Source organism: Festucalex cinctus, chromosome 3, assembly GCF_051991245.1.
Source record: "Festucalex cinctus isolate MCC-2025b chromosome 3, RoL_Fcin_1.0, whole genome shotgun sequence".
Classification (NCBI taxonomy): Eukaryota; Metazoa; Chordata; class Actinopteri; order Syngnathiformes; family Syngnathidae; genus Festucalex; species Festucalex cinctus.
In genome coordinates this window covers 1,823,937-1,848,463 of record NC_135413.1, presented here as the reverse complement: position 1 = coordinate 1,848,463, position 24,527 = coordinate 1,823,937, and the positions used below count along the sequence as shown (strand labels likewise).

General features: G+C 39.6%; 4 protein-coding genes across 4 annotated transcripts in view; 2 read left to right on the top strand and 2 right to left on the bottom strand.

Moving 5' to 3' along the window:
- The window catches only part of chst6 (carbohydrate sulfotransferase 6), a 136,715-nt gene that overhangs the window by 74,594 nt on the left and 37,594 nt on the right, over positions 1-24,527 (top strand). The window lies entirely within an intron of this gene.
- On the bottom strand, positions 163-10,075 carry LOC144015438 (ammonium transporter Rh type C 1). The gene is made up of 11 exons (XM_077515460.1): positions 9,672-10,075; positions 8,062-8,254; positions 7,800-7,950; positions 7,041-7,188; positions 6,788-6,954; positions 6,567-6,704; positions 6,211-6,347; positions 5,997-6,121; positions 5,848-5,921; positions 2,493-2,560; positions 163-1,332 (listed from the first exon to the last, which is right to left on the bottom strand). The coding sequence occupies exons 1-11, from the start codon at positions 9,892-9,894 to the stop codon at positions 1,299-1,301; spliced, it is 1,458 nt and encodes a 485-aa protein (XP_077371586.1). The 5' UTR covers positions 9,895-10,075; the 3' UTR covers positions 163-1,298.
- Positions 11,946-13,611, bottom strand: LOC144016641 (GDP-D-glucose phosphorylase 1-like). The gene has a single exon (XM_077517980.1). It carries the CDS (start codon positions 13,258-13,260, stop codon positions 12,202-12,204), a length of 1,059 nt encoding a protein of 352 aa, XP_077374106.1. The 5' UTR covers positions 13,261-13,611; the 3' UTR covers positions 11,946-12,201.
- LOC144016606 (titin-like) lies at positions 16,323-23,310 on the top strand. Its single transcript, XM_077517947.1, has 2 exons — positions 16,323-22,596; positions 22,777-23,310. The coding sequence occupies exons 1-2, from the start codon at positions 16,323-16,325 to the stop codon at positions 22,809-22,811; spliced, it is 6,309 nt and encodes a 2,102-aa protein (XP_077374073.1). The 3' UTR covers positions 22,812-23,310.

The window sequence follows — 24,527 nt, the reverse complement described above, 5'->3', positions numbered from 1 at the left end:
AGGAAAATAGAGCTTTCTTGAATATTAATAATTTTTTTTTAAAAATTACAAAACATCAATACATAGTCTTCACTGACACTGTCAGAGAGACTTTCATATTTTTTAACAGACCTACATCTCTGACACTATCAATCTAAAGAACTAAGTCAGATAGTACATAAATTACACATTGCAAATATTTTATTTGCATACAACACACAGCAAACAGGAACATCTCTCCAACGAGTCTCTGATTACTTTTATAGGTACCATATAGACAAAAAAAAATAGCATTTACCTCACACATACATAAACCTCTCACACGCACCAGAACTCGTAACTCCAACAGATGACGGAGACACACACACAAACACACACCAAAAATCTCATCAAATAACCTCTGTGTGCAAAAGTAAAATGTTATTTTGGGTCTATACTGTACTTTTTACCGCATACTTTTAACCTGATGATGACGTGTTTTAAAATTAGGGATGGGCGAGTATCGATACCAAGTATCGGTATCGGCCGTAATCAGGCCTTTTTCTAGGTACTCATGACACCGGCCGATACTGGAGACTATCTTGTGGCCATTTTACAACCAGGAGCTAGAAATTAGAAGAACAGAAAATTGCCAACTTCATGCAATGTTTAGAGAAAATGCTATATTGAGTGTATATATATATATATATATATATATATATATATATATATATATATATATATATATATATCAAAAGTACGTGTGGTATCCGTACTTGGTTTCAGTATTGATGATTACTCAGGATTTGAGTACTCATATGGTATCGGTCTAAGTGGTATCCAACATCCCTATTTATAATCATGACACTCCACAAATGTGTGGCAGTTTTCATACATCCAACCCAACAATGACCACAAGAGAACAATGTCGAAAGAGTTTCAGTGATCAATTTTGATTTTACATTTGATCACGCACAAAACATTTTATTCGGCATACACAACAATTGCGGATGGAAATTCTCAAACAACAACAAATTAACATGCGCTCAGCAAAGAATGTACAATTACAATACATACAACAGCATCATCGTGTCTTGTTTCTAAAAGGGGCTAAATTCATCTTGTGAATTGACATGTAGAAATCAACTTGACAATATGACTGATATTCACACCTTGGTCGTTGTTTCCATATTTTACTTGAAGTCAATTTCTATTTTACGCAAATATACTCACTGGTTGGACACGTATTTTTTTTCGGGTGTTGGAAAATATGGAATGAACTGCAGGGTTAGAAAAATGTACCAACCAGGACAGCAAACCTTCACATTCAAGACGGTGGGTCAGTTCTGCTCCAAGGTGAAATTTGACTCCGTTCTATAAATAAATAAATAAATAAATAAATAAATAAATAAATAAATAAATAAATAAATAAATGTGTATAATTAAACACACAAGAATCCACTTAAAGAATGGTCCTTACGAAATATAAAATTATATAAATTAAATAAAACTGTCTATTCAATGATGTCATTTACAGACTTGTAAACATTGCATCTTCAAGGTCATGTGTAGCAGTGCGTGAAGCTGCAGTTAAGATGAAGTTTAAAACAAAACAACAACAAAAACTCAACACAAGTACAAAATATACTAGTGTGAGCATGAAAATAACACCGCTCACAACATAGCAAGTGTGTGTATGTATGAACATGTTTGCGTGGGTTTATATCACATAATGGGGACCATTTTCTGGGTTTTTACTATCATTGTGGGGACCACGTGTCTTTGTGGTGACATTTTGGTGGTCCCCATGTGTCTGTAACTGTGACAAAGCTGTGGACGTCTTTACGTCTGACTTTTATGTCTGTTGTCCAGCTTGAACATTGGAGGCATCCTTTTAGTGAACCAGTGCTGCCACCAAGAGGATAAAAACAGCAACAACAGCACCTTACTTGAAATATGCTAATAGCGTTCTTACTATTTTTGTGTTTTTAGTAGCTAAACCTTTGTATATTGGTATTTAAAAAAAAAAAAAAAAGAAATATAGATTTTTTTCTAAAAATGCAATATTACACTTTAGATGATTGTATATAACATTTAAGAAAATTTTAAAACAGCCACACTTACATAATCTCATTTGAATCTCAGTTATATAATTCATAGCCATTGTTTATGTCCTCCATTTACTGTTATTGTTAATTACACTGTTGTGAGTACAGCATTTATTTTTACTGGACAGGTTGTTGAATATGGGTTATGGTTTCTGTTTTGGAGTTTTTGAACCATGGAATTTTCCACTGATATTACTTCCTGCATTGATAAGTGGGCTGAGGCTGTTGTTAGACACATGGCTAAATGCTTTTCTCAAGCACTGCTTTACTTATCATATGGAAAACTAACAAGACTAACTGCTCTGAACTAACAATGGTCGGTAACTTATGTGGTATTATTATTTGTTGAAATATGGATACAGTTTCGTATTACAATAGCTGTGAGTATTTGGCCTGAACACTGTTGGTCTACAAAAAAACACTTACACATCTTTGTTGAGCATGTGATTGTTGTACTGCAGGACCGGTGGAATACTCTCCTCGTCATCAGGCACCTGCACACAATTTCAACAACATCATTCTGGTGTAGAAAGTACATCAACTTTGTTTTGAGCTTGGAAAGTTTAAAAATATACAACACTGTACATGGTGGTTGCTTGCTGAGATTTGTGCTAGTTTTTACTATTACATTTTAACTTTATTCAACTTAAAAACTACTAGTCCAAACCATTTTAATTTGCCTAGCTTTCATTTTAATTTTTCCATTATCTTTTTCTCTAGATGGGCAACTACTATATTTCTTTACGTAGGAAACATCAAGCATCATACAGTAGACAAATGTAATTGCTAACTTTATAAGTAAAGTTTGGCATGTTCCCTTTTTGATGAGACCGTGTTAACGTTCCCTCAATCTGTGATAATCCTAAATGCACATTAACAACTAGTGTCAACATTGCATAGCCATGACACCATCACTGACACTTGGTCACTAGGGGTGTGCTAAAAAAAATCGATATGGCAATATATCGTTGCGGGCTTCATTACAATACACGTATGGATACGCAGGCGTCAGAATCGATATTGCTCGTTAACTTTAAATAGGCAGTTAACGTTTGCCTTTGCAGTTTGCAATGTACCTAAAAATAAAAACCAGCAGCGTCTTTGAAGTTAATTGCCTTCAATTAATGCAGTAGTTCTCAATTCCGGTCCTCAGGCCCCCTAGCCATCCTGTTTTCCATGTCTCCCAATTCCCAATGCAGCTGATTCCAATGACAGCTAATCAGCCAGCTCTGGAGAAGCCTGATAATGATCCTCACCTGCGTTGCAATTGCATGGGAGACATGGAAAACAGGCTGGCTAGGGGGGGCCTGAGGACCGGAATTGAGAAACATTGAATTAATGCAAAAATACCTCACCAGTGATTGGACACTGTGTCTTGCTAAGAAAAATGAAAGCAGAGGAAGAATATCAACATTTATTTACTTTTACACTTAACATGGCATGTGTCTTAATGTACCAATTTTCGTATATTTTGTTTAAAAAACGACATAGAATGTGTTACATGAAAACAGTTTTTATTTCCCCAAATATTTCAAATAAGCACATTTTAGAGTTGTAATTTTAATACAGTGATACCTCGGCTCACGAACTTAATTGGTTCCCAGAGAGTGTGTGTAAGCCGAAAAGTTCTTCTTCCGAACATTTATTTCCCATAAGAAACCATTAAAATGAGAATAATCCGTTCCCAGGTCCCTATAAAACATAATTTTCTACTAAATAAGCCTTAAAACTACACAAAAATATACCTTATTTTATGTATAATAAATGTGCTATTGTATTGTAATTAAAGAAATAAATTGTACTGTATAATAAAGTCATTTTATTTTACTTTGTGATGGTAGTTCTTAAGGATGGTAGCAATGGTAGACTTACTTCATTCGCGAGCGTTTCACCGCATAGAGTGTTTATGGAGCGGTTGCCGCTCATTTGCGCTTTCGTGCTCAACGGAGCGGAGGAGGCGTGTCCCTTGGTGAACAAGGAAGTGGAGCACTTTAGCGAGTCAACAAAAAGTGAGCACCGCCAACTACTTTCACCTCTTTCCTGGGACTAAACAGCCGTGGCACGATTTTCTCCTTTTTTGAGGTACGTGATGGCACTTTCGCTTTTTTTAGTGGCGCGAACTCCATTGACTACAATGCAAACGCGCCGCCGAATCGCCGTCCCTCGCTGGTAAGCATTACCCCGGGTTTTCACTGGATGCGGTTGCGGTGCGGTTGCGTTGCGGTCCGGCGACGCAAGCAATTAGATTCCATTCATTCGAATGGTGCAGTTTACACCGCTTGCGGGTGCGTTGCGTGTCGACTGCGGAAGGCCTGCGGCGTGCCGCAAGCCTTCCGCAAGGATAGCCTATTTTCTATTTTTGCCGGACGCCGCAGCGGTAGGCCTCCGGCAAATGGCAAGCTAGCACAAAACACATCGAACGGGACAGGAAGACCGAGGCAGTTTCAAAATAAATTTCCGGTTACCTTTCAGAATAAAATACTCGCCAGCTCCTATTTCGCAAGTTTTTCAGCAAAACGTGACGTGGGCGTCGCCGGGCCATGTGCTCATTCACGGTTTAGACACCAGCGAACATGGACGAGGAGAGGTTTATATTGGAGGTGGAAAACCACAAAATAATATATGACACGGCACATCCTTTTTATAAGGACTGTAATGTATTGTGAGTTTGATGTTCGCGATTGCTTGTTGTGCCCGTCTCGCTTGCCGTACTGAGCGGCAGCCGGACGGGGAAGACAGAAATAAAGAGTGGACCCGCACTGACCCGACTCTCGTTATTAATATACTTTACAAGGACAACCAAAAAAAGGATGCTGCATGGAATCTCATATCTTTCTGCTTCTCTGTTGAGCAGACTTTCTGTATGTTTGTCGTTGTGAAATGCCACATGATCGCGCGCGCGCGGTCCCGCGAGACACGTTGGGAAGTGGGCGGCGACGGAGCTGCCGGACCGCAGCTGTGCGGAGCCGGTGTGGATTGTCAAAAAAATTTACCCGTCCGGAGCACGCAGTCAAGACGCACCGCACCGCAACCGCACCGCAACCGCATCCAGTGAAAACCCGGGGTTAGGCTTAACACTAGCCTGTGGTGGGGTCTTTTTCGGTCCCATAATAGCAAAAGTACACTCAAAATGTCTATCAAACACAAACCGCGTCCGCACTAAAAGAAAGGGGGTGACGAACTGGGACCCCGTGAGCGTGCGTCAGCTTCTCGTGGCCGCCACCGTGGTGCTGTTCGACCGCGTGGTTTGGTTCGTCCGCCGAAAAGTAGTTCGTCAGCAGAGACTAAATTCTCGCGAATTTAATGTTCGTGAGGCGAAAAGTTCGTGAGCTAAAGCGTTCGTCAGCCGAGGTATCACTGTACTTTGATATTTTAGCTCATATCGGCTCATGCCTATTAATAAATTATCCCGGTGTGTCTATGAAAGCTGCTCCTTGCTCTGCAGTGCGTACACATTTAGACCAGGCATCCCGCTTGGTAGTAAACCACAAGAGCTGCTAACAAAAATGTTTTTGTCAGTCAGCATAACAAACATATCCTTTAGGTATACGTATGACTGTTACTATAAAATGCAAGTAAACTAATGCAATATATCGGGGTACGTATCGCCTTGAAGATCAAGTATTGGGATACACATGTATCACGATACGTATCGTATCGTGATCCCTGTATCGTGATACGTATCGTATCTTGAGGTTGGCGGTAATACCCAGCCTTATTGGTCTCGCTATACTAAAATATATTGTGATTTGCGAAAAACACTCATGGTGTAGTTGCCAACCTCCCAGTAGGGTTCATCGTCAAAGCAGTTGTCATCAGCCGGGTCCCCCCAGATGGGTAATCTTAAAATAAAACCTGTAAAGAATACAAAGACATTATAAAACTGCACCAAAAGTATTAAAACAGTTTTGGTCAGTATGTGTCGCTTACCAACCATGATGCCTCCACCTACACCAAAGCAAACAGCTACACAAATGCCTGCAGCCTGGTGACCACCCTGCCTTGTGGGTGTCATCTCTTTAAAATCCCCCTCAAAGTCAAAGGTGTTCATCAGCCTTTCATGTCAAATTAAAACAAAAAAAACATTCAGCGTGGTCAAAAGGCTGACTTCATTTAAACTCCAAGATCCTGACAAGATTCTCACCCTTCTTTACCATACACCGAATCGGATGCAGCTGCAGCGGTGATAGCGCCCACGATGCCACCTATGAGTCCAGGCATGGCGTGGAGGTTGTGGATTCCACACGTGTCCTGAATCTTCAGGTGCTTCTCCATAAACGGCTGGAAGAGAAGTGTTATGTAGGAATGGATTTGTGAAGCTCAACCGACTAAAGTAACTTCATACACATTGCTCTGTGCTGGATCATAAATGGGACCATAATGTTCCCACAAAGCATAGAAGTATACAATTGGCTCTTGCGGAGAACTAAGACTCAAAGGGGAACGAACTCGCTCAACATCACAATGCAACTCAAGATCAAAACTACACGTGCAAAATACCGTGAGGAAAATATAACCCATTGTGGAGATGACGCCGCAGCAGAAGCCAACTATCAGAGACCCGTATGGCATCAGCATGAATTCTGCTGCAGTTCCCACTGCAACACCCCCAGCCAAAGTGGAGTTTTGAATGTGAACCTGGGCAGAAGATGAAAAAAATGTGTCCATGAACACTGAACTAAATTAGATTCTCAGCAAGTGTATGTATCAGTGGCTGTTACCATGTCGAGTTTGCCATGTTTCTGGAAGAGGCTCGAGAAAGCCACAGTGGTGAGCACTGTTGAAGCCAAGGCCAGGTAGGTGTTGATGGCGGCTCGGTGCTGCCCGTCCCCGTGATCGGCAATAGCTGAATTGAAACTGGGCCAGAACATCCACAGGAAGAGAGTTCCTAAGCCAGTAAATATTGGAAAGAAGGCAGATAACCGAGTCAACGTACGCAATGTAGTCACGCAGTTTTTCGTGTTGCCGGCCTACCTATCATGGCAAAGACATCTGAGTGGTAGACTGAGCCCTGCAGACGACTGCTCTGGTCCAGGTTGGGTCGATAGAGCATCCACGAGATGGCCAGGCCGTAATAAGCACCGAATGTGTGGATCACCATGGAGCCTCCTGCATCTCGAGCCTTTAGTTCAACAAGCAGTACATTTTACCTGTTAACCTCAGACTACTTTACATACAGATTTAGAAAGTTGACATTCTAATATAATCAACGCACAAAACTGGTCGTAAAACAATAGCAACTGTAAGGTAGTATAAATGCCCAAACATTGACAAAACTCCTCATTCACCTACTGATGACACAATATCAGGAGCAACTGGGGGCTCAGACTTTTGCTCAAGGGCTACTTCAACATGGTCACAACTTAGGGCCAGAGTTCAGACTAATTTCAAGAATTCTCTGCCACCAAAATCACATTCTTTTATATATATATATATATATATATATATATATATATATATATATATATATATATATATATATATATATATATATATATATATATATATTTATTTATTTATTTTTTTTCAGAATGTTAAAGAAACCTACACAAGCATAAGGAGAACTCCAGGAAACCCGGAGCAGAGTTTTAAACCCTAAACCTGTGAGGCAGACACGCTAAACACTACTCAACTGGCTACTGCTTAAAATAAACTTCATATTCAAAACAGTAATGAGACAACAAAATCCTTTAGGGTATCTGGACAAACCTACACATGAGTCTTCGTACTTACGTGTATGAGACTGAGGATGATGTATTCCTCCACAGCAAACAATGTGATGCCAAACAGAGTCAAGACCATCAGCTGGACTGGACTAACTTTACCGAGCACGGCTCCATAAGCAATCAAGCAACCCGCCACACAGAAATCTGCATTAATTAAACTTGAAAAGAAAAAAATATATATAAGTAATAACAATTACTGTGAGCATCATGTTTTAAATGACTGTATAATCCAGTATTTGCAATTATGTTGAAGAAAAAGTCAATCGTACTTTTCAACACCGATTTTGATCTTTCCATCAGTGTAATCCAGGGAGTGGAACCAGCCCTGCATTAGCAGCGCCCACTGGAGGCCAAACGCTGCGATGAGGAAGTTGAAACCCACGGCGCCAAAACTGTAACGCTTGAGAAAAGTCATCAGGAAGCCAAAGCCCACGAAGATCATCACGTGGACATCCTGAAAGCCTTGACATTGGCACAATAATGGCTAACTTATTTTTACATTATGACATAAATAATCTTACTGAGCCAGTAGTTAATAAGGCTTTTAGGGCTGAAGTTGTTTCATCCTGTAACTACAGATGATGTTCAAAGATTATTTTCTATGAGAATAATTGTTTGGGAATCTGAACAAAATGAAGTCAAATGACGTCCCTGGAATGGATTGCATTCAGTCTACACTTTAAATAACAAATATCTTAAAAGTCACCTTATTTTTGCTCATGTTTACGTAATATTTACAGAACATGCATATATTTACATTCATATGGGAACTTGCTAAAATGTTTTTAATGACTCATTGAAATGTGTGGCTACTCATATTTACACTGAAAAAAAGAGAATTGTTGAACCAATTTAAGGTTACAAATTGAATTGAATAAAAGTTGTTTCAATTGGTAACACACGATTGAATTAAATTAATTCAAAATAAATATATTGAGTTTAATTCATTGTGAGTTCATTAAACTTAATATATTCACTTGAATTAAGTTAATCCAAAATTAATCCAAAGTGAATATATTAAGTTTAATGAACTCGTAATTAAGTTTGAGCTCATTAATTGAGTTTAATTAATTGTGAGTTCATTAAACTAAATATATTTGCTTGAATTAAGTTAATCCAAAATGAATATATTAAGTTTAATTGAACTGTGTGTTACCAATTGAAACAATTTTATTAAGTTGGTCAACAATTACATTTGTAATCTTAAATTGGTTCAACAGTTTTCTTTTAGTTCATTTATTTTTAAATCAATAATATTATTGTCACCTCACCTTACCTAAGCGAGGATCAGCAGTACTAAGTACAGGTGTTTTTCTTTTGTTTTTTTTTCCCCCAGAAGCAGCTATGATATGATGCAGCAATGTTTTAAAAACATTGCTAACAACCACATGATTAAGCACATTAATGAATACCGCTCTGAAAGTGTCAAAAAAAACAAAAAAAACAAACAGTGGTCATTATTTTCTTTTAAAGGCCGAACTGGCTACCAAACCCTGGTAATTGCTCCCTGGTGGGTACCAGCATCACCCGGCTGGTGTCATTTACAAAAAACATGAGCATACATCTACTGGCACAATATGTTGTCACTGTGAAACATAGGAGAAATTGTGACAAACCGCATAGTCTGAAAAGTGTTCAAATGCATCCAGCTGAAGTCTTCAAATTTGCCTCAATTATAATAATGGTAACAAAAACAGTCCCTTGACACTATTGTGACATTCAAAAAGCTGGGTGACAATGCGAACCTCAACTGAAATAATCACCTGTGGATGTCAGCAATGTCAACTCATATTCAAATCATTTGATTACATTTCAGGCTACTTTTTGAAAATTGTTTCTAATAGTAAAATCCACTAAATTGATAATTCAATTCACTTACTTGGATATCGGAAGTAGAAGTCATTCTCAATGTCACTTGATATATTGAACTCTTTCCTGTGCTCTATCCAGTGTGGATTGGACTCCTCATCATAACGAATAAAAACCCCGAACAAGATGATCATGGCCGTTTGCCACACTATACACACAGCTGGAAGACTAAGACGAACATTTGTATTTTTCGGACGATCACAGAATTCCCTGAAACTTTGAATGCAGCCCATTCTGGAGGTTTAGCTTTTCTTTTTGTCTGATTTGCCTAATTCTATGCTCAAAGGTCGACTCATTCAACTTAGATGTTGTCTCTTGAAGTTCCTGACAAACTGAAGGCCAAGCACAAACGGAGGTGAGCAAAGATGAGAGGACACTCCCACACTCGCTCCCTTGATACTGGCTGGAAACCTCACATGCAGTGGTTGGTAAGTAAGCCAGGACAAATACTTCATTCATCTACTTAGTAAGCAGACTTTTCAGATATCAAAAGGGAGATTATTTTACTTACACTCTATCTATTTTTTTTCCTATTTTTAAAACAGATATTGTGTATAGTTAACAGTAAAAAAAAATATTCAAAAAATTTGTATATTAGGAAACAATAGTTGCAATTTTTGGATACAATAATCAAGCTTGTAATAGAAAACCAAAACATATAAACATCACATGGGTGGGTTTTCTTGTAAACTCCTCCCACAACATCACAGTGTGATGTGTGTGATGATGCATGTGTGTGTATATACACGTGATGTCATGGAGATTTCATGTAGGGATGGGGGGGTTGTTCTCATGACTTCAGAAGTCCGACCCTGTGAAGCGTTCACTGTAAATAACGTGTTTCCCACAAGACATGAGAAAGGTGCTTGACAGGTTTGACTCAGTCAACCATGACAGCACCGGGTTCAAGGTGAACACGGGTGTCCACTGACCTTTGAAACGGCAAAAGTCAAAGAATGAGAGAAATCCTCAAACTGACCCTCCATTTTACAAAGCCACTTTTTAAATGTATTGAAAACCCAACAACACAGTTGCCGGGGGTTAGCGTGTTGAATCACAGTTCTGAAGTTTCTTTTCTTACAAACACATGGTAAATGTAATAAAATATCACATAGTAAAAAAAAATATAAACAAATAAAAGAAAAAAATAGAGGGTGCAGCTAAGTGTAAAGGGAGACAAGCAGCTTTTGTTGCCCATCTATTTACGACACCTCTTATGTGGCTTAGGGTCACATCCAGCTAACGTTATTGTTCACATATTTGGAAGTACAAATTGATGTGGCTTAAATAATTTATTTTATTTTTTTATTTAACCATCGATTGTTTGTTTGTTTGTTTTTGCTGCTTGCATATGAAGCAAATGGAATTTGAATACCAGTGTAATCTCTTCCTGAGTCAAACTATTAGAAGAAACTGCTGGCTTTCACCCTAGTTGGATATATATATATATATATATATATATATATATATATATATATATATATATATATATATATATATATATATATATATATATATATATATATATATATATACATACACACACACACACACATATATATATATATCTCCATCCATCCATTTTCTTGACCGCTTATACCTCACAAGGGTCGCAGGGGGTGCTGGGGCCTATCTCAGCTGGCTCTGGGCAGTCGGCGGGGTACACCCTGGACTGGTTGTAAACTCCGGTCATCATTACACTTTTCCTCTTGGCTGTCTTTAGAACATACCCCTGCGATGACGAAGAAATAGGATCCAAAAGCACAAGAAATGCACAAGTATAGAACCAGACATGAAGTATGTAGTACAAAGTGTGACAACAAAACTTAAGTGTAATTCTTACTCCCATTATTTTGTATCAATTATTAAAATTAGCCTTTTTGACAAGTCAGAATTGGATGATGAGGAAAAAAAACAAGCTTGTCATCAGATGAAAACACACATGGCTGCACTAATTATTTGAGTTGACATCACTACCTTGGCGATGCCATTCAGGCACATGATAAGGTCTACTGGGGTGATGATGCTAAACTTCAATTCGTATCAGTCTAAACATTTATGGGCAAGATTTTGTCTAGCTTGTCTCTTACAACAAAAGCGGCCACGTTTTGTTCAATATACTTTAGTCCATATGCAAAATAAGATGTACAGAAGGTCCCCACATGTAGTATTCAGGGTATCACATATTATAACCACTCGCAGAATTTAATCTCAATTATCACCATGTAACACAGCACTGCAAACGATCCATTCTATACAGCTTCATCTCACTTGGGTACACTGGACAAGTCGGCCTCTGAATTTTTTTAATCCAGAAGTTCTATTAGATATTATTACATTGTGCAAAATATTATAAAATATATCAAGTCTATCTATCTGGCTCATGAATGCCACTGTGTAGAAATAAAAAAAATGTTTTTATGTTTTTAAAATTGTTGGCAGCACATCATACAGTATAGATTTATATCATTTAGTATAGATTTACGTCATTTAGTAATATCATAAGCAATGAACATCACTTGACAAGCTTTGTCCAAACTCTACATCATCATTAACTGTTGAGTCAGCTGCTTTTCCAATTGAAGAAATTCTTCATGCGGAAAAAGATAATGCTGAATGATTTCTACCACATGCGATTCAGTAGCGAGCTCATAATCTGTCTGGTTCTTAAACGGTAGATGTCCCGCAAGCTCGCATAGAGCAACGTTGAGAGCAGACTCCTCTTTGGTACCGAAACAGGCTACTCTGGGCCACACGGCGATGCGTACGCCTCTTCTTAATAATTTGTCATCCTCTTCACGGGGTGGACATCCTCTCGTCATGAAGACGTTGTGAGCAACAGCGGCCTCCATTAGGAAGTCAGTGACTCGAGAGATGACACTTGCAACATCCTTCACTCCCTCGGACTCTGTGTAGAACAGAAAACCTGCAGGAAATCCCAGTAAAGTGTAAAATCCTTTTTCAGGAAGAAGTGGCCGAACAGGCATAGATTCAATATTGAGCTGGTGTTTCAGGTAATATCCATGGAGGTGTAAATGATTGACAGATGCAAACGCTCCTAGACTGTTGAAGCCCACACGAAAGGCTGGATCAGAACTGAGAAGCACAGATTCAATACCAACTTGAATGGCAAGCCTTGTAAGAACTTGGGGAAAGCAGCGTGCTGGATCTGGAACAAAAAGACAATGTCCAAACTCCAGAGGACTGACGTTGACCAATACAACTGTCTTATATGGTTGATGGCCAATTTCCTCGGACTCCTTAATCATCTCAAATACGACCTCATCTGGATTGACGTTGTTAAAATTAAACTGCGTGGCGTTGAAATTTTGCTGAATACTGAGGATCTCCTGCGGCTTTCTTCTCTCCATTCCTCTCTTGACATTTAACTGGGCCACAAAGCCACACGGGCCAGGCAGAATGCGTGTTTGTAAGTCCGTCAAAAGGTACCGAAGGACCCCTCTCTCCATCCTGTCCGTCCACCCAGCTTGGATGGCTGAATCAAACCTTGATTCATATGCCAACACGGCTATGTTATCGGTGTTGACACGCACATCTTTAATAAAGTCCTTGTTCCCATAGACAAACTGGACTGGCATGGTCGGTTCGAGAGGTAAGCTTTGCAATTACAACGTACGTGTACGTTTTACACCATACAAACAGGATACAATGGAAACAATTATCTAACTACAATATATATCACATACAATAGTACCGGTATGGTCAATGATCACACAAACCCTATACGCTTCTGCACGTTTTACTAATGTTCCGATCAGGTTACTTCCTGAATAGTTCCGTTAGTCCTTCTTCGTTGGTATTCGTATTTCCGGTCTGAGGTGACACAAAGTGAACAGATGTTTAAATGTTATAGTTTAAAAAAGTAAACAAACAGTATTGTCAGGTATGATTTAACAAACCGCATTTTGTATACCTTACGTTTTACTACTGTAAGCTCCTGTAACGTCCTGTTGATTGATTCCGTTAGCGTTGGTGCTTGCATTTCCGGATTGAGATGCCAAAATAATTGTATTTGACTAGATGTTGCTGTCACGGAAGCAAGATTGAATTTGTCATGTGTAACGAACAATCGGTCAGTCAGAAATCAAGAAGTAAACTGAATCTGAACTTTGGTGTGTTATTATTACAGCCATATCCGCTATGCAATACTGATACTGTGCTTTTCCTATACTTTTTAATACTATATATTGTATGTACGAAATGGCTACAAGGTGTAAAAAAAAATAAAAAAAATAAAAAATAATAATAAAAAAAAAAAATCAAGTTTATTTATATAGCCCTTCATCACAAAAGAGTGTCACAGGGCTTCACATGCCCACAGTTGACAAATATTAACAACATCCTTTGATCTAACCACAAGAGGGCAAGGAAAAACTAACATACATACATACATACATACATACATACATACATACATACATACATACATACATACATACATACATACATACATACATACATACATACATACATAAATAAACAAATAAATAAATAAATAAATAGGGGAAAATAAGAACCCTTGAGAAGGCGACTTCAAATGTGGAAATCCCCCTTCCAGGATGACAAGGCTGCAATGGATGCCGAATGGGCAATAATTTACACAGCGTGTGATGCTAAATTATATTAACTATAATAGTTCGAATTACCACCACGTCACGGACAACATATACACATTTGAGTGATGGTGAAATAAATTTAAAAAAATCTAACGTTTTGCTGCTAGCAAAATGTCCTTTTTTAAAAATAATAATAATAATAATATATCACTAAGACCGTATGTAATTTACTCAGCTTTTTTTGTTTGTTTGTTTAAGCTCATTAGCCATAAAATATAATTTTACATATCATCTGTGTCACTGTATTTACAAAAAAATATATGGACTACAAAATTTGAAATCAAACCTATAGTCCTATGATTAGTCCGCAAAACAAGAACATTATTCATCATTAATTCATGAAGTATTTCACACCATTTCCCTATTTTTATTTTATTTTATTTTTTTACAAGATTGCCCTGTGATGGGGTGGTTCACTGTGACGGGGCGGTACGGAAAACCTCTCTTTCTTTATGAAGAAGAACCACCCCGTTACAATATAACGTTATGGGGTGATATGCGACCGGGTAGTAAATTAAATTTCACCCCAAAATGGCCATTGTTCGCGATGTGGACAAGTTCTTGACCTAAGAGAATATACTTTCAATTGAAAATATCATCTCTTTACATTTAAAGTGTAAAAATAAATAAATAAATAAATAAATGTTAAAAAAAAAAAAGACAGTTTTCCCTATAAATATTGTGTGACGGGGTTGGGTTGACATTGACAGACCTTTACCTAACATGAAACAACAATGAAAAAAGAAGAAAGAAAAAAAACAATGTCAGAACTTCTCACTCTTCCGGGCTGCTCCAGAGGTTCAATGATGTCACAACAGCAACAGTCAGGAATTTGTAGACAAAACTAGTATGTGTAACAGCCAGGTTGGTAAAATAAACTGAGGGACGCACACAAATAATAAAAATTTTCTAAAAATAATGTTTTTATTTTTAATAAATATATTGTGTGCAATCCGAGAGTCCGTGCACACACGTGGAAATAATACATCTTTTATCTATTTGGTGATATTTTAGATGCAAATGTTATGTTCGTCAATACGGCCATGTACTCACTAAAGTGATTAAAACCCTAAAAAAAAATCACATTTACTCATATATAATGTAAACAACACCAATGAAATTAAAACCTTTCAGCTTTAGAATAGAAACACACTTGGGCACATTTTTTTTTGTACCTTAACACTATCAAACGTTGTGGACTCAAGTGACACTGATAGAATGACTCTGCTGTTTTGTAACCCACGCAGGCTCAACTAACTTTAGAAGATGCAGCAGCTGGCCAGTCAGTCATGTGGCTATTTTAGAAGCTCGAGTAACTGCATGCTTTTGGAGATAAAGCAGGCAGTGACTGCTGGAGTTGAGTTGTGCGTGTTTGGCTGCTTGCGAGCAGAGCTTAATTTGACAGTATCTCAAACAACATTGAGTTGAGTTTGTTTTCTTTTTGCTTTGTATAAGGAAATAAATAATGATGGAGGGAGAAACAGACAAACAAGTAAGTAGTTTTTGTTGTTGTTGTTTTTAACTTGCGCTGAAAATATTTTGACATTTTTGTATGTATTTTAGTTTGTCTATCGACCCATTTTATATTTTCATTCTCTTTGTCTTGGACACTGCTTAGCTTTTGGCTCTTTGGTTTTAATAATAGTTGTATGTAGTTAAATCTGTCATTATGTTAAGTTGTCAGCCCCGACTACAATATATGTATACAGGAGGCTATATCTATTTTTTAAACTACCATTAGCATATTAATACGTGAGATCATGAGATCATGTAAGAATTAATCTTCGGTGCATAAATCTAATTTCACTGACAACTGTATCTATTTTGTAGACAGATGAAAGAAGCGATACAGCTCAGCTCTTTAATCTGACACATGATGCTGATTCTGAGCCATCCACCTCTGCCATTGTTGAAGGTATGCAAAGCAGACATCTATGAAGTTTTCATCACAAGTATGCATTTATAACAGTGCTTTTAAAATATAATTACAAACTCAACATATCTTTCAATCACTGTCTTACACAATGTTTTATTTATTTTGTGTTTCTATAGGACAGATCGCAGGATCTCTTGAAAGGAGCACACAAAACCCTAAAGATACGGCAAAGGAAAAGGCTTTAAAACCAACCCTTCAACTGACTTTCACCACATTCACGGTGAAAAATGGTGAAGATTTGAAAGTAGAAATACCAGTGCTGGGGGATCCAGCCCCAAAGATACAATGGAAAAAAGATGGACAGACTGTCAAAGAGACATCCAGGCTGGAGATATCAACCACATCATCAATGACATTTATTCATATCAGACACGCTGCCAGAGAGCACGTTGGCCAATACTCCATCACAGCAAGCAACAATGCTGGAAACTATACAGGAGAAATCACAGTGGTGGTTCTTGAAAAGCCTGACCCACCCGTAGGTCCTGTGAGAATTGATGAGGTGAGTTCTGACTATGTGTCCATTTCCTGGGAGCCACCCCAATACACCGGAGGCTGTCAGCTTGACAACTATGTTGTGGAGAAACGTGACATTACTAACATGGAGTGGCAAACAGTATCAGCAACGACAGTGCGAACTGCAATCAAAGTCACTAAACTAAAGGCTGGTAATGAGTATCAATTCAGAGTGTTTGCAGAAAATAGGTATGGAAAGAGTGCAGCCATCACATCTTCAGTTGTACTTGCACAGTACCCATTTAGTGTGCCTATGGCTACTGGTACACCGTTTGTGTCCACAGTGTCAAAGTACAGCATGTTAGTTGAATGGGCACCCCCAAGCAGCGATGGAGGTAGCGCTGTCACTGGCTATCACCTGGAACGAAAGGAGAAAAACAGCATATTATGGACCAAGCTGAACAAGTTTGCCATACATGACCCCCGATTCAAAACAACCGGCCTGGAAGAAGGGATTGCATATGAATTCAGAGTCTTTGCTGAAAATATTGCTGGACTCAGCCCATCGAGCAAGATTTCTGACTGTTATGTGGCGAGAGATCCCTGTGACGCACCTGGTAAACCTGAAGCGGTTGTTATTACAAAAGACAATATCACACTCCAGTGGGCCAAACCCGCCAATGATGGTGGCAGCTCCATCATAGGTTATGTTGTGGAAAAGAAAGAGCTTCCAGATGGCCGATGGATGAAAGCAAACTTCACAAATGTTATTGAAAATCAGTTCACAATTACAGGTCTGACGGGAGGCCAAAGTTATGAGTTCAGAATAACTGCCAAAAATGGTGCAGGCGTTTGGAGCAAACCCTCTGAAAGTATAACCATTTTTGCCGAAGATGTAATTGAAGGACCCTCTGTGTTCATGGACCCCAAGTTCAAGAGTCCGATTGTTGTTCAGGCTGGCGAAACATTTACAATTGAAGCTGATTATTTTGGAAAGCCTCTTCCTGACGTAAGATGGCTGAAGGATGGTGAAGAAATCAACCAAGCTACACCTCGGACAGATATAAAAAACACCCTCACTCATACAACGCTGATTGTCAGGGACTGCACACGCGTGGATGGGGGACGCTTTGTCCTCAGTCTCACTAACATCGATGGAACAACATCTATGCCAGTTAATGTGAAGGTACTGGATAGACCCGGTTCCCCAGACGGGCCTTTGAGGGTGAAAGCTGTAAGTGCTGAAAAATGTCATCTTCATTGGAACCCCCCTTTACATGATGGTGGTGCCAGTGTTTCACACTACATTGTTGAAAAAAGGGAGACAAGCCGTGTTACATGGACAGGAGTTGATCCCCATGTTGAATCTGTCAGTTACAAAGTTACAAAGCTGACGCCCGGAAGAGAATACATATTCCGTGTTTGTGCTGTGAACAAATTTGGTGTAGGAGAATTTCTGGAATCTGAACCTTTCATTGCGCAAAATCCTTTTAAAACACCCAGTGCGCCTTCTACCCCAATAGCCAGTGCTGTGACTGGGGACTCTGTAATGTTGACGTGGGAAAGACCTGAGACGGACGGGGGCTCTGAGATAGATGGCTACATCCTGGAGAAACGTGATAAAGATGGTGTTAGGTGGACGAAATGCAACAAGAGAAGGCTGAATGACTTGCGTTTCAGATGCACAGGACTCACCGAGGGACATTATTATCAGTTTAGAGTATCAGCAGAGAATACTGCTGGTGTCGGTGCACCCAGTGAGGCAAGTGACTATATTAAAATGTGTGATGCATCATACCCTCCTGGTCCCCCTACCAACCTCAAAGTAACAGACCATTCATGCAGTACTGTCTCTCTATCCTGGTCCAAGTCTATCTATGATGGTGGAGCTCCCATTACTGGATTTGTTGTTGAGATGAAAGAAGCAGCAGATGATGAATGGATCACATGCACACCATACACAGAAGATACAAAAGACACCATAAAAGGTCTGAGAGAAAATGTAGAGTACAACTTCCGGGTACGTGCAACAAATGTGAATGGAGTTGGTGAGCCTGTGGACTTACCAGGGTCTGTGGTTGCAGCTGAGAAATTAGAGCATCCTGAAGTTGAGTTGGACTCAGTTTTGAGAAAGCTAGTTAATGTCCGAGCCTGTTCAACATTACATCTCTATGTCGCCATCAGAGGAAAGCCAGAACCTGAGGTCCATTGGTCAAAGGAAGGTGGTCCTCTCAGTGAGCGTGCACAAATAGAGGTGACAGGCTCCTACACGTCGTTGATGATTGAAAATGTAAACAGAAATGACACTGGGAAGTATTTATTGACTGCTACTAACTGCATGGGCTCAAAATCAGCATTTATCAATGTTCGAGTGTTGGATACTCCCAGTGCACCAACAAACCTGCAAGTGAAAGATGTACAGAGAGATTCTGTGTTCGTCTCCTGGGAGGCTCCACTCATTGATGGAGGAGCAGTGATCTCACATTATGTGGTGGAAAAGAGAGAGGAGGCGAGAAAAGTATTCACAAGTGTCTGTAGTAACTGCACAAGGAACTCGTGTAAAATTGGCAACCTCCAGGAGGGATGTTTTTATTACTTCCGTGTCTTGGCTGTAAATGAGTATGGAAGTGGACAAGCAGCTGAAACAACGGAGCCTGTTAAAATGTCTGAAGTGCCTCTTCCTCCTGGGAAAATAACACAGAGTTATGTCACCAGTGACAGTGTACAACTCTCGTGGGAAAAGCCAGATCATGACGGAGGAAGCAAAATTACACGTTATATTGTAGAAATGCAAGCAAAGGGCCATGACAAGTGGACAACCTGTTCTGAGAGTAAATCACTGGAAACCGTCATTAATGGACTGGCAAAAGGAATGGAATATTTCTTCAGAGTTAGTGCTGTGAATGAAAAGGGAAAGAGTGAACCGAAGCTCCTGTCGACACCTGTTACTGTAAAAGACACAAGTGCTGAACCTGTGATCAATTTGCTGTCCAGCACATTCAGTGTGAAGGCAGGGAATGATTTAAGGATTGATGTGCCATTTAAGGGTGTACCACAGCCAACAGTAACATGGAAGAAAGATGGCAACATACTCAAAGAGACCTGCAGGGTAAATGTATGTACATCGGATACGTCATCACAAATGATAATCAAAGATGCAACAAAGGTAGATGTCGGCTTGTATGAGGTAACCGTTGCCAATTCCACTGGAACTACGTCTGCTGAAATCCATGTTAATGTTTTTGAAAAACCTGGACCTCCATGTGACCTCACTGTGGAAGAAGTGAGCGCTGACTTTGTGGTTTTGATGTGGCAGCCCCCACATTATAGTGGGGGGTGTCAAATATCTAATTATGTTGTTGAGAAGAGAGATACAGTCAGCACAATATGGCAAACTGTGTCAAGCACCGTTGCCAGGACCTCTATAAAAATATCCCGGTTGACACAGGGCACTGAATATCACTTTCGTGTTGCTGCAGAGAATCGCTACGGGAAGAGCTCCTTTGCTGAGTCTGAACCCGTTGTTGCCCAATATCCTTTCAAGGTTCCAAGTCCCCCAACCAATGTCTGTGTTGTGAGTGCCTCAAAGTCTGTCATGGTCATTACATGGAGCCCGGCAAGCAGTGATGGTGGCAGCCCTATTATTGGCTATCATATTGAATACAAAGATCAAAGTAGTATTCTGTGGACAAAGTTAAACAGAGGTCCAGTGACAGAGAACAGATTCAAAGTTACAAGTATTGAAGAAGGCCTCGTGTATGAGTTTCGGGTTTATGCTGAGAATATCGTTGGCGTAGGCCCCTGCAGTAATGCCTCTGAGCCTGTTGCAGCAAGAGACCAGTGCGAACCCCCACGCAACCTCACAGTTTCCAATATAACAAACTCTTCGGTTTCCCTCTCATGGGACAAACCACAATACGACGGTGGGGCTAAGATAACTACTTTCATTGTAGAGCGCAAAGAGCTTCCGGATAGTTGTTGGCTTAAGTGTAACTTCACCAACTTACTCAACACCTTTTTGGAGGTGACTGGTCTCACTGAGGGTGAACAATATGACTTCAGGGTCCTTGCAAAGAATGCAGCTGAGCTCTTCAGTGCACCCTCCGAGACCACAGGACCTGTCACTGTGCAGCATGATGTGGAGCCACCTAAAATTATCGTAGAGGACAAATTTAGACAGATTTTGGTTGTTAAAGTGGGTGAGATTCTAAGAATAGATGCTGACATCTCTGGCCGCCCCAACCCAACAGTCTTGTGGTCGAAGAATGGTAGAACTATTGGCACAAAGGGCAGGGTTGAGATTACAGCAACAAAGACGCATACGTCTTTACTTATCCGGGAAAGCGTTCGGAAAGACTCCGGACAATACATTCTGACGCTACAGAGTACTGCGGGTACTACATCTATTACAATTACATGTAGAGTCTTGGATAGGCCTGGCCCTCCAGCTGGACCCTTGGAAGTGTCTGGAATTTCCGCGGAGAAAGTCACCTTATCATGGGGACCCCCTCACGAGACAGGCGGTGCAGAGATCATGCATTACATTGTTGAAAAGTGTGAAACCAGCCGTGTAGCCTGGACTCTTATTTATGGTGACTTGATGGCAACTACTTGCAAAATAACCAAGCTGCTCAAAGGAAATGAATACCTCTTTAGGGTGAGGGCAGTGAACAAGTATGGTGAGGGGGAGACTTTGGAAAGTGATCCCATCAAGGCGGTTGACCCCTTCACCATCCCATCGCCCCCAACGGATGTTGAGGTCACAAGTACGACGAGTGACACTATGACTATCTGCTGGAAGAGGCCAGTATCTGATGGTGGAAGCCGAATCAGCGGGTACATCATCGAGAAGCGCGACAAGCAGGGCATTCGTTGGCTGCGTGTTAATAAGAAGCCTGTCTACGACCTACGAGTCAAAGCTTCTGGCTTACATGGAGGATGCGAATATGAATTTCGTGTTTTTGCAGAGAATGCTGCAGGGATAAGTGAACCCAGTCTACCATGTTCTCTTGCCATGGCAGAAGATCCAAAGTTTCTGCCTTCCCCTCCTGGAAAGCCTACGCTTCTCGATTCTTCCAGGTCCTCAATCACTCTTTCGTGGAACAAGCCACTGTTTGATGGCGGAGCGCCAGTCACTGGGTACAAAGTTGAATTCAGAAAATCCACAGAAGAGGCCTGGGCTGTTGGGACTCATAACACAGACAATACTGAGTTTAAAGTAACGGGGCTCACCTCAGGGGCAGAATACGTGTTTGTTGTTAGATCAATAAATAAGGTAGGCATCAGTGATGCCAGTCCTGAAACGGATCCTTATGTGGCTGTGGAGAGAGAAGAGGAACCCAGGTTTGACATTAGCACTGATATGAAGAAGACTCTCCATGTTAAAGAAGGAAGTGCCTTCACCCTTACTGTGCCTTTCACTGGCAAACCTGCTCCAAGTGTGACCTGGGAAAAAGCAGATGTGGATCTAAGAATCAGAGGACTGATCAACACCACCAGCTCTGTCACCTCCATTACTGTGGAAAAAGCGACTCGTGATGACACAGGCAAATACATAGTCAAATTACAAAATGGTGTTGGCAAAGCCTCTTTGTCTCTAAGTGTGCAGGTTCTGGATTCCCCTGGTCCACCAACACATTTAGCTGTTAAAGATGTTACCAAGAACTCTGCCACAGTTACTTGGGACATCCCTGAGAATGAGGGAGGAGCCTCCGTTAAGAACTACCTTGTTGACATACTGGACATCAGCAGAAAAGGATGGACAAGACTCACCAACAGGTGCCACCGGTTGTCCTACAAGGTGACTGACCTGGAGGAGGGTGGGATCTACTACTTTAGAGTCACCGCAGAAAATGAATTTGGCATCGGTGTTTCAGCTGAGACGAGGGAAGGAACAAGAATGGCAGGTAGAGTATGAGGAAAGCACATGAATAATGTTGTGTTTAGTAGGAAACTTTATCAAAAACAAGTATTTCAGTCAAATAGACCAAAACCGAGAAATCACTATTACAACTGTTGTAATTATGTCAGCACTTTGTTCCATTGTATACTGATGTTTAATTCTGTTTTTATCTATTTTATTTTAGATTCAACAGAATGGGAAACAAATCCGGGAGCTTAGTTTGTCTCACCTCCAGAGTTGAGCTGAACTCTTCCGCATGTTGAATAATTAATTGCTGAGCTATTCAAACTTTGTTCAGTTTCAAAAATAGAAGTCTTTGTATTCAATATTCAAACATACTGTACTGTAGTTAATCTAACATGTTTTATAGCATTATTGTCAGTTTCATGTAATAAATTAAATAAAAGATGACCATTAGCGGTACTTAAGTTTGGATTGGATGTTGAAAATAAAACATTTGTTACGCTTATTGATTAGCTACATCAAGCAATTTATGTGTTTCAAACATCACCATCCTTTGAAAAAAAAAAAAAACAACTCCAATGAAGTTGGGATGTGTAAATAAAAACAGAATACAATGATTTGCAAATTCTTTTCAACCTCTATTTAATGCAATTTACAGAGACAAGATATTTAATATTCAAACTAATAAACTTTTTTGCAAATACTTACTTTGAATTTGAAGCCTGCAACACGTTCATTCCATGAAAGGTGGGACAGGGGCATGTTTACCACGGTGTTACATCACCTCACCTATTAAGGACACCTGCGTTTGGGAACTGAGGATGCTAACTGCTAAAACTTTGTAGGTGGAATTCATTCCCATACTTACTTGATGTACAACTAGTTGCTCAACTAGGGTCTATGCTGTCATATTAAACACTTCATAATGTGCTACACATTTTCACTGATCACACTCACAGTGTTTTACAACTAAACCACGCTGTTCTAACATGTACAGAATGTGGCTTGGCATTGCCTTGCTGGAAAAAAAGGATGTCCCTGAAAAAGACATTGCTTGGATAGCAGCATACGTTGCTCTAAAACCTGTATGTAGTCTACCTTACAGCATGAAAGGCGCCTTCACAGATGTGCAAGTTACCCATGCTATGGGCACCAACGAAAGGAAAAACAACATTGGAAGTGCACGTTTATTTATACTTTATTTCTCAGTCAGGGCGATCCTTTGATTGGTTACATTCCTTTTGGCGTCACAATTGACGGATTCATGACTTCATGTTGACTTTCCCTACAAACATGAAGATTTTTGGTTAAAAATAAAATAAAAAAATAAAATAAAAAATAAAATAATAACAACAATTCAACATATTTAATATTGAAGATTGTCGGCACCCTGTTATTGGAGCAAATGCATACTTAACACACCTCAGACCATAGGATACTCTTTTAGGTAATCTTATAAAACATTGACTGATGGCAAACAGTCCAGAGTCAAGTGTACCTGCTTCTCGCCCAAAGTCAGCAGTTATAGGCTCAGTGACCTTTGTGACCCAATAAGGACCAGCACCTTAAAAACTGATGCAAAACCAATACCTAGAAATTTAATTTCAACGGCACATCAAATAATTAATTAATTATTAATTATTATTATTATGCGCAAATGTCACACATTTGGCCTTAACTTCTGACAGTTGAGGCTGTTCATGATTTGGCATGAGGAATCCATGTCAAGAAAAAATCCTGCCATATTGGCTTTAGCCTAGACGGAAGGTTTAATATTATTACATTTCCTTTTATAATAATAATAAAATATATATATATATTAATGGAATGTTACAACTTAAAACGATATGAGAGAAATAGAACATTGCATCTCAGCCTCAAAACGTTCAGGTCTAAAGTAAAAAAAATAAAATAAAAAAATAAAAAAAGAATGACAGCGTCTTTGACTCAGAATCCCTTTATTGACCATAT

Excerpts from the sequence above, each read along its gene's own strand:
- LOC144015438 (XM_077515460.1), bottom strand. The coding sequence starts at position 9,894 with ATGGGCTGCATTCAAAGTTTCAGGGAATTCTGTGATCGTCCGAAAAAT. Across the intron at positions 8,255-9,671 it reads CTTCTACTTCCGATATCCAA|GCTTTCAGGATGTCCACGTG; the intron begins GTAAGTGAATTG and ends GCCAATGTCAAG. Across the intron at positions 6,705-6,787 it reads AACATGGCAAACTCGACATG|GTTCACATTCAAAACTCCAC; the intron begins GTAACAGCCACT and ends TCTTCTGCCCAG.
- LOC144016641 (XM_077517980.1), bottom strand. The coding sequence starts at position 13,260 with ATGCCAGTCCAGTTTGTCTATGGGAACAAGGACTTTATTAAAGATGTG.
- LOC144016606 (XM_077517947.1), top strand. The coding sequence starts at position 16,323 with ATGTTTTATTTATTTTGTGTTTCTATAGGACAGATCGCAGGATCTCTT. Across the intron at positions 22,597-22,776 it reads GGAAGGAACAAGAATGGCAG|ATTCAACAGAATGGGAAACA; the intron begins GTAGAGTATGAG and ends ATTTTATTTTAG.